This window comes from Marmota marmota, unplaced genomic scaffold (assembly GCF_001458135.2).
Source record: "Marmota marmota marmota unplaced genomic scaffold, marMar, whole genome shotgun sequence".
In the NCBI taxonomy this organism is placed as follows: domain Eukaryota; kingdom Metazoa; phylum Chordata; class Mammalia; order Rodentia; family Sciuridae; genus Marmota; species Marmota marmota.
Window position 1 is genome coordinate 4,039,224 of NW_026000241.1, and position 9,929 is coordinate 4,049,152.

At 43.4% G+C, this 9,929-nt stretch overlaps 1 protein-coding gene and 1 non-coding gene across 2 annotated transcripts in view; one reads left to right on the forward strand and one right to left on the reverse strand.

The window, feature by feature from the left end:
• Positions 1–915: 915 nt before the first annotated feature.
• Trnaa-ugc lies at positions 916–988 on the reverse strand. The gene has a single exon. It is a non-coding gene; the product is annotated as a tRNA-Ala (tRNA).
• An 8,559-nt stretch (positions 989–9,547) lies between these two features.
• Ccdc105 (coiled-coil domain containing 105) overlaps positions 9,548–9,929 on the forward strand; it is a 7,759-nt gene continuing 7,377 nt past the window's right edge. The window contains exon 1 of the mRNA XM_015489606.2: positions 9,548–9,929. This exon is cut by the window's right edge and continues 167 nt beyond it. Coding sequence (XP_015345092.1) covers positions 9,548–9,929 — 382 coding nt within the window.

The following is a 9,929-nucleotide window of genomic DNA, read 5'->3' on the forward strand; positions in this document are numbered from 1 at the left end:
AGGTGGGGAGGGGGGATGGTGGAGGATGGGAAAGGCAGCGGAGCACAACAGACACTAGTATGGCAATATGTAAATCAATGGATGTGTAACTGATGTGATTCTGCAATCTGTGTATGGGGTGAAGGTGGGAGTTCATAACCCACTTGAATCAAAGTGTGGAATATGATATGTCAAGGAATTTGTAATGTTTTGAACAACCAACAATAAAAAATTTAAAAAAAAAAAAAGAAGTTGTCTCTACCCGACAAAATCCTGAAGGGTTCTTTGGTTTTCCATCCCCTGTCTCCCCAGTGAGAAGCCCCAGGAGGCCAGGGACTTTGTCTCATTACCCTCCTCTTCACATTCTTAGCTCCGTGCCTGACACAGAGCAGGTGTTCAATAAATATAGTCATCTCTCAGCATTTGAAGGGGACTGACTCCAGGGCCCTGAGGACACTAAAACCCACAGATGCTAGAGTCCTTTACATAAAATGGCAAAAGATTTGCATGGAACTATGTGCATCCTGCCATAGACTTGGAACCATCTCCAGATGGCTTAGAATGCCAGTAGAATACAAATGATGTGAATTATTTAGGGACTAATGGCAAGGAATAGCTCTGTACATGTTCAGATGCAATTTTTTAAAAACATTTTCTATTCAAGATTGGTTTAACCTGCTGATATGGAAGGATGACTGTTTTAACATTGTGGAATGACTAAAAAAGTTAACTAAGTAACAAATTTATCATCTCACACAGTTATCCTCTGTGCATGCAAAAGCACTTAACACTCACTCTCTTCAATTACCACTAACTATAGTTATCTTGCTGTATGATAGATCTCCTGAAATGCAGATCTCTTATCTGACATAATCATGTAGACTTCAGCCAACATCTCCCTTCCTAAATTGTGTGTGTGTGTGTGTGTGTGTGTGTGTGTGGTGCTGGGGATTGAACCCAGGGCCTTGTGCATGCAAGGCAAACACTCTACCAACTGAGCTACATCCCAGCCCCCAACATCTCCCTTCTTTCCCTTCCCACTAACCACCCAGACCTTGGTAGCCCTCATTCTATTCTCCACCTTTTCAAGCTCAACTGTTTTAGATTGTGCACATGATAAAGATCATGCAATATTTACCTTTCTGTGCCTGGTTTATTTCACTTAAAATTTCACTTAAAATCCTACAGGCTCATCCAGGTTGTTGCGAACCTCAGGATTTCATTCTTTGGTGGCTGCATAATATTCCGTTTTTAACTATGCAGACATACAGAGGGTTTGTTTGTTTGTTTGTTTGTTTGGCTTTGTATTTTCCCCCACCTCAAGTTGATTGAATCTGCAGGTGCAGAACCCAAGGATATGGAGAGGACATTGTATTTTTCAAAACACTCACTCATTCAATCCATTAAGAAAGAGAGGACTGAGAATGTGCCTCAGTGATTGAGCACTTGTGTAGCAGGTGCAAGACCCTGGGTTTGAGTCTCAGCAGACAGAAAGAGACAGAAAAGAGAGACAGACAGACCAACAGATTGAGATTCTTTGTTCTCCGGTTTGACCCTCAAGTTCACAATCCATTTTTCTCACACCTACTCTGCATCCCAGGAGACAGATCTTTGTGGACCATATCAATGGGTTCCCTGCCTCAGGAGACCTGGTAAGCTTAGCATAAGGTGGGAAATTAGGACATTTGAAGATGAGCTTCAGACAATCAGGAGAGAAAATGGCTGAGCATAGAGAAGAGGTACCTCATGCAGAGAGGGAGCAGGTGTAGGTAGTGGACCCCAGACTAAAGGGGCAGATGCCATTATTAATATAAGCACCTCCTAGGACCACTGTAACAAATGACTGCAATCTGGCTGGCCGACAGCAACAAGAATTTACTCTCACACAGTTCTGGAGGCAGGAAGTAGAAAAATGGGGATGTTGGCAAGCTATCTCCAAAGAATCCTGGGGAGGACCCTTCTTCACTTCTTCCAGCTTCTGGTGGCCCAGGAACTCTTGGCATTCCTCCGTCAGTAGATCCTCCATCCTGCACTCACTCCAGTCCTCACATCCTATGCTTATTTGTGTGTCTGTGTGTGATTGAGAAATAAAAAATGTATACACTCACTCCTCCACGTCTGTGGATTCCATATCCACAGATTCTGCATCTGCAGATTCAACCAACCACATATTTAAAGCACTATTTTGTTGGTGACTATGCTCAATGCTCTGTCAATTTTTTATAAACTAATTTAAATAGCTAATAAAATTAAAATATTTTTTAAATAAAAAACTTAAGCTGGGTAGGGCTTAAGTTTTAAGTAATAGAAAATGGGCTAAAACACTCACCAAGCTTGGTGGTGTGTGCCCATAAAGCTAGAGCTACACAGGAGGCTGAGGCAGGAGGATCACTTGAGCCCAGGAGTCTAAGACCAACCTGAGCAACATAGTGAAATGCCATCTCAAAAATAAATAAATATTTAAAATAAAGACACATATAATAAAATAAAAATAAAACAAATTAACATGACCATGTAAAGACATAACTATATTAGAATATTACATTGTTGCTTATATTGGCTGTTCTGAACATGTACAGACTTTCTTTCCTGTCATTATTCCCTAAAGAATACAGTATAACAACTATATATATAGCATTTATATTGTATGAGGAATTATAAGTTCTCTAGTGATGATTTAAAGTCTATGGGAGGAAGTGTGTAGGTTATGTGCAAATCTATGCCATCTTATATAAGGGCATTCTCAAATCTTGGTATCTGAGGGATTCTTGAAGCCATTCCTATACAGATACAGAGAGAGACAGCTATATACTTTTAAGATACAATATGGTGTTTTGATATACATATAATACATTGTGGAGTGACTAATCAAGTTATTGAAAATATGCATTACCTCACATTTTTGGTGGTGAGTATACTTAAAAATCTATCCTCTTATTCATTTTCAAGTTTGCAATATATTGTTATTAACTCTACCAGTTTGTTGGACGGTGTATCTTGTGAACTTGTTCCTCAAGTGCTTTCACCAACGTGTCCCAGAGTCTCCCATGCCCCAGTCCTGGTAACCACCACTTGACTCTCTAGGATTCTGACTCTTTCAGGTTCTGCATACAGATGAGGTCAGATGGTATCTCATCTGCCTGTGCCTGACTTGTGGCACTCAACTCAATGTCCTCACGGTTTTCCCATGTTGTCAAGAACAGGATTTTTTTTTTTTTGTTTCTTTGTGTTTTTTGTTTCTCAAGTAATCCCTTTTGTATATGTAGCATATTTTCTCTATCCATTCACCATTTTCTCTATCCAATATGGACGTTTAGGTTGCCTCCCTGTCCTGGCTACTATAGATAAGGCCACAGTGAACAAGGGAGGGCAGACATCTCCTTTGTCAATCATCATGTCTTTGCAGGGCATTCTGCCTGTCTCTCTCTGTCCTCTCTCACACGTGGCTGTCTTGGCAAAAGGACACTGGTCTTACTGGATTAGGGCTCACCCTTCTCCAGCATGATCTCATCTTAACTAATTATATCTGCAATTATCTTATTTCCAAATAAGGTCACCTTCACAGGTACCAGAGGGTAGAATTTTAAAATACCTTCTCAGAAGGAACCATTCAATACCCATCAGTGGCTGAAGTCTTTATCTGTCCTGCCTCCCACCTAATTTGGGTTTCCTGCCCAAATAGGAAGGATGCTTGGAGACTGGACAGACAGCAGGGAACATCCATGGCAGAAGAAGTAGAAAGTCCTTGGTTGGTGGATACATGTACTATGCCCTAGCAGGGAGGGTCCCATCATTAAGTCATTATACAAATAAGCATTAAGGGCTGCCTTTGTGCCAGGAACTGGGCTGTGGATTCATTCATGACTAAGACATATAAGATATCCATCAAGAAACTGACATTCTAGAGAGAGGCAAGAGAGTGACAAACCTATGATTACTATGGTTCCTTAAGGATGTAGCACATCATGGTGATGGTGTGAGACTTCAGACCAGTCAGTGGAGGAAGGGCCCATTAGGAGATAATATTTGAAAAGAGACCTTAAAGTTCAGACGGAATAAGCCATATAGAAATTCAGAGTAAGAACATCCCAGAGAAGGAAGAACATTTTTGGGTTGGTCAGGGAGAGAAACTTCAAATACTATGAGATACAAGCTTGGTGAGAGTTTTAGCCCATTTTCTATTACTATAACGAAATACCTGAGGCTGGGTACTTTATTTAAAAAAAAGGAGGTTTATCTAGTTCACAGGTTTAGAGGCTGAAAATCCAAGATCAGACAGCCCCATTCACTCAGCCTCTGGTAACGGACCCTTGGATGTGTCACATCATGGCAGATGCCATCATAATGGCATGGCACATAAGAGGGAGAGGTGACATGACAAGAGCAAAAGCCAGAGAGAAAATGAAGAGGGGGCAGTCTTGCTCTTTTAAACAACCCTCTCTTGGGCTGGGGATGTGGCTCAAGTGGTAGTGCGCTCGCCTGGCATGCGTGCGGCCCAGGTTCGATCCTCAGCACCACATACAAACAAAGATGTTGCTTCCGTCGATAACCAAAAAATAAATATTAAAATTCTCTCTCTCTCTCTCTAAAAAAATAAAATAAAATAAACAACCCTCTCTCAAAGTAACTAGCTGGGGTTCCACAGAACTACATCAATCCTTTCTGAAGGCAGTGCCCCCAGTGACCTAATTACTCCACACTGATCTCAGTCTCTTAAAGTGCCCACCAACTCAACCCATGGCACTGAGGACCAAGCCTCCAACATTTGAACCCTCGGAGACACACAACCCTAAATCACCTCTAGAATCACCAAAGACAGAGAGGGTGGTGAATTGGGAAAGGAAGATGGACAGGTACCAGGTGTGAGAAAATGGAATTCTGTAGCTCAAGGTAAGAAACTTGGATGCTCTAAAAAACCTGAAGCTCACCTCACTGAACCACCCACTGGGTCTTAAAGCCACAGTCTTCCTAACCTAAAAGAAATGTCCAAGTCCACTGATGGAGAAAAGTGAAGAAAAAGAAGTAAATGGAGGGTGGGAACCTGTTGCATGAATTGGCTATTACTGTGTAACAAATAATCCCAAGCTTAACAGCTTAACACATACTGACTACAATATATAGGTTCCGTGTGTTGGGAATTTGGACACAGCTTAGCTTGGTCCTCTGGCTTGGAGGACTCTCTCCAGGCTGCAGATAACACATCAGCTGGGATAGCTGTTTCATCTCAAAGGTAAACTTTGGAAGGATCTGCCTCCAAGCTTGCTCACGTGGATGTGGAGGATTCAGTTCCTCATGAGATACTAGGCTGTGGGGCTTGGTCCTCACTGGCTGTTAGCCAGAAGCTGCCCGTGGTTCCTGGCCACAAGGGAGTCTGCATAGGGCAGCTCACAACAAGGTGAATGGCTTCCTTCAGATTGAGCAAGAAAAAGAACAACAAGAGATGAGCAAGAGAAGCCATGATCTCTGCTAATCTCAGAACTGGCATCCCATCTCATGTGCTAGATTCTACAAGTCTGAAGTCCCTGGGGAATGAGCCCAGCACAGAAAGACCAATACCACACCATCTCACTCCTATGTGGAATCTGGAAGAGCTATTCACATAGAAACAGGAAACAGAATAGAGTTTACCAGAGAACGGGGAGGATGTGGGGAGAAAGGGATGAGGAGAGGCGGGCCAACGGGTACAAAGTCAAAACTGGAGAGGAGAAATAAGCCCTGCTGTTCCGCTACCCAGTCAAATGGCCAGAGTTGGCAGCAATGCGATGCATATTTCAAAATCCCTAGAAGAAGTGTTTCAAATGGTCTCACCACAAAGACATGATGATGAGTGATTGAGGCAATGGAAATGCTAATCGCTGCGATTCCAAAGCTGCATAATATACGCGTGGAGTACACTGCACTCTGCAAATATGTACAATTACTGTGTGTTTTTAAAAAATAAATCCATTTTACATTTTTAAAAAACTAAAATGAAACAGAATGATTAAAAAAAGATAAGTGAGTCATTAGGTCCATACTCAAGGGGAGAAGATTGCACAGGAGGTATGAAGACCAGAAGGTGGGGGTCATGTGGAGTCATCAGGATGGGCCATCTCACCTAAAGGACACTATATTCAGGAGTGGATGGCAAAAGGCCAGCTAATGAAGGATAGCATAGAGGTGGGGGAAATGGTGTGACAGGGCAGGGGGGAGGGCATTCAAGTCTCAGGAGTTCCTCAGTTTCAAATGCTACTTACAGGTCACTGGAATGGGACTAAAAAAAAATGGTATTTGCCAACTGGAAAAGGACATTTGCCTGAGTCACTTGAGTGGGCTGACGGGGTTACAGACAGGGGGACCAGTCCTGATCACTCACTGACCAGCACAGTCACCACCTTTGTAGGAGGTGACTAGGAAGGACCTCCCTTCACAGCCTGGGGCTTCCCACTGTCTCCTGACACCTCCACCAGGAAAGCGACCTCATTTCTCAAAGACAGAATGGATTCTAGGTCATATCCCCCTGGAACAAGAGACCAATTGATGTGATTATCTCCAAGAGAAAGGGGGGCACCTACTAAAAGTAGAACCTTGTGCCCCAGAAGGGAAGACATCGGGGAACCTAAAAAGGGGTCTCTGATAATTACCTGCCAAGATTTCAGAGCAAAGGGCATCTCCATGTAATACCAAAAGAAAGAAAAGAACAGCTAGGAGTTTTAGAAGGTTCTCCTTCCTCATCTATCCTGCAATTCACCCCAGGATAGAACTCAGTTCCCTACTTTACATGAGCCATTATATAGAACAGACAGCCCCAGCAAAGACAACTGCAAGAAAGAATTTCCAAAAAGTGTCCTTTATTATAAAAATCAGAGCACTAATATGATTTCCCATTGGCCTGAGTTAAATATATTTAGGCTTCAGTATGTTGAGAGAAGGGAGATGTGTACACACACATGCATAGGGAAATGGTTAGAATTACATGAGCATGTTTACAATAGGTATCTTTGGATAGTATAGCTTAAAATAATTCTTATTCTCTTTATTATGGTTTTCTGTATTTTACACATTTTATATAATGTGTGTGTATATGTATATATATATATATATATATATATTACTTTCATAACAAAAAATATTTTGTTGGCTTAAGAAAGAAATTGGGTCTTGAAAAATAATGAGACATTTTCCCAGGCCTCAGGCTTATGTGTCTCCCTCCATTTCTATAGAGATTGATTCCAGAACGCGCCCAGGTACCAAAATCATCAGGGGCTCAGGTTCCTTATGTAAAATAACATAGTATCTGCATAGATCCCACCCACATGCTCCTATATACTTTAAATCATCTCTAGATTATGTAAAATACTAAATACAATGTAGATGTCTCCGTAAATAGTTGAAATACTGTATTATTTGGGAACAACAGCAAGGAAAAAAGTCTGTACACATTTAGTACAGATGTGATTTTCCCCTGGACAATAGCTGAGTCCAGAGATATGGAATCCACAGATTTCAGAGGCTGGACCACACCATGTTTCTGAGCATTTTTCAAATGTCACCATTTTTTTAATATTTTTTTTAGTTGTTGATAGACCTTTATTTATTTGTATGTGGTGCTGAGAATCAAACCCAGTGCCTCACACATGCTAGGCAAGTGCTCTACCACTGAGCCACAACCGCAGCCCTCAAATGTCACCATTTTTGATCTCTGAATCTCCTGAAAATAAAAGCTCATCTCAGCCCCATGATCAGTGGTTCCTTCCAGACACCTGCTGACCCATGAGCAGAAGAGAGCTCACCTGTGCCTCAAATGCAGGGACACATGTCAGGCTGGAGAAGTGTCTAAAGTGGGCTGTCAAAGCCAGGAAGGAGAGGTGAGTTTGGGGGAGTAGACACAGAGTCAAACTCAGGGTTGGGAAGTGAAAATGAAAAGTTGGCAAGATTGAGCAATGGTCTGTACCCACTTCAGTGCTCAGATAACAGCATTATGTACTAAGAGTGTGTTGAACCAATACAATGTCAAAATGGCAGAGAACTCACCCTCACCTATAGCCCCAATGAATTTCACCAGAGGGTCATCTGGAAGCCAAAGTCCTCCTGCATAGGCCTGGCATGAGAAAGCTAACTTAAGTGTCTCTGGGTAAGCTGATGCAATGTCTTCCTGACAGAGGTGCTCGGTACAACAGGCAGCCAACCAAGACAATAGGATCTTCTAGTCAGGAAAGAGGGACCTCAGAATGAACAACAAAGGTGTATGGCTGAGTGAGGATGGCTGTCTCACGTGAGCTGTCTCTGGGAAAACCCTCTCTGCACCACCTTGTTTGGGAATAGCTCCATCCAACCAATAAAAAGGAAGCTAAGCACCTGCACAATGCTTGCCTTATGGTAGCCCTGATAGCAGATGCTCCACTTGTGCTAACGCATGTCCATTAACTTAGTTGCCAGATGAGAAAACGCAGCAGTGGTTAAGAGACTTTAATTAAAGAATCAGAATTAGAATTTGAACATTGATTAATTCCAGAATAGTGACCTTACACTCTCTTGACCTCATGAAGACAGCTGAGCCAGAAACCATTGGTTCTGGCAAGTGATAACTATGTTAAACACATAAACCTCCATCACCAAAGTTTGCCTGCGTCCTTCTCTTCCTGGTAACAGACCTCTAGCATGGAGGTTGCCAACTTCATTCCTCCCCATTACTGAATGGCCCTTTGGTTTTACAAAGCCGGGGGTGTTCATTCCTTCTTCTTTGCCCCTCTTATTCTTTTCTGTTTCTGTAGCTTGCACTAAAAATCCTGAGTGATGGGGAAAATGAGGCTTAGTCATTGTGGTAAGGAAGGGCCACTTTAAGATGGAGATATTTAAGCAAGCTTCTTAGGTTGTAAAGGAGCCAGCCACGGGAAGAACATGAAAGGGAGTGCTCCCTGCAGAAGGAACAGCAAGTTCTTTTACGTGGGAATGAGCTTAGGATGGCCTCAGAGGCTGGAAGAAGGGCCAAACTGCTGGAAAGTGTTTATTCCAACGTATTTTATTCTTTTTGATGGTATTATAAATGGAATTGTTTATATTATATTACATTATAAATGGAAATGCTTCTTAATCTCACTTTTTGATTGTTCATTGCAAGTGAATAAAAACATAATTGACATGTGTATGCCAATCTTATGTTCTTCAACTTTGCTGAACTTATTGGTAGCAATAGTTTTTCGGTGGATTCCTTATGGTTTTGTTCATGCAACATCATTTTGAGGGCAAACAGGGATATCGTTACTTCTTTCCAAAATCAAAAAGAAGGAACAGAGGGAGAAAGAAGAGAATGAGAAGAAGGAGAAGATTGGCTTTCTCCAGGATTCAGAATTCCAAGGCACCTCTGCTGGACTCCAGAGCAAACCCTAACCCCGCTCCGCTGCCTTTCCCTTCCCCCACTAATGGAACTCCAAGGACGCTGTTGTCCCTGTCGCCATGGTGATGGACGCTCTCAATTAACTGGCTCCACAAGAAAAGAGTTGTGTGGTTAGGGCGGGGCGGGAAGAGGGTGGTCCCTGCGCCTCTACCGTGGAGATTCCAGGTTAGGCCCAGGCGTCAAATAGGGACCATGCCGGTGTTGCTACCCGCAGCTGAGCCCAGCGAGGACTCACGGGTTGGAGCCCCAGAATGGCGCCAGGAGGCACTAGCCAAATCGCGGAAGGCGCACCTTCTGACCGACCGCTGCGGGCAAGAGGCAGTGGCCATGTGGCAACCCAAGGACAGTGTGCGGGACCCGCACATGGCGCACCACCTCTGCCGCGCCGCCTACATCGAGCCTTGGCGCTTCCGCGTGGAGATGCTCAAAGGTGGCGGCACCGTAGAGAAGCCACCGCCGGGCGAGGGCGTCACGCTGTGGAAAAGCAAGATGAAGCCCCCGGCGTGGTATGCTCGCCTGCCGTTGCCCTTGCACCGCGACGCGCGCGCCATGCAGACAGCCGAGGCGGTGCTCA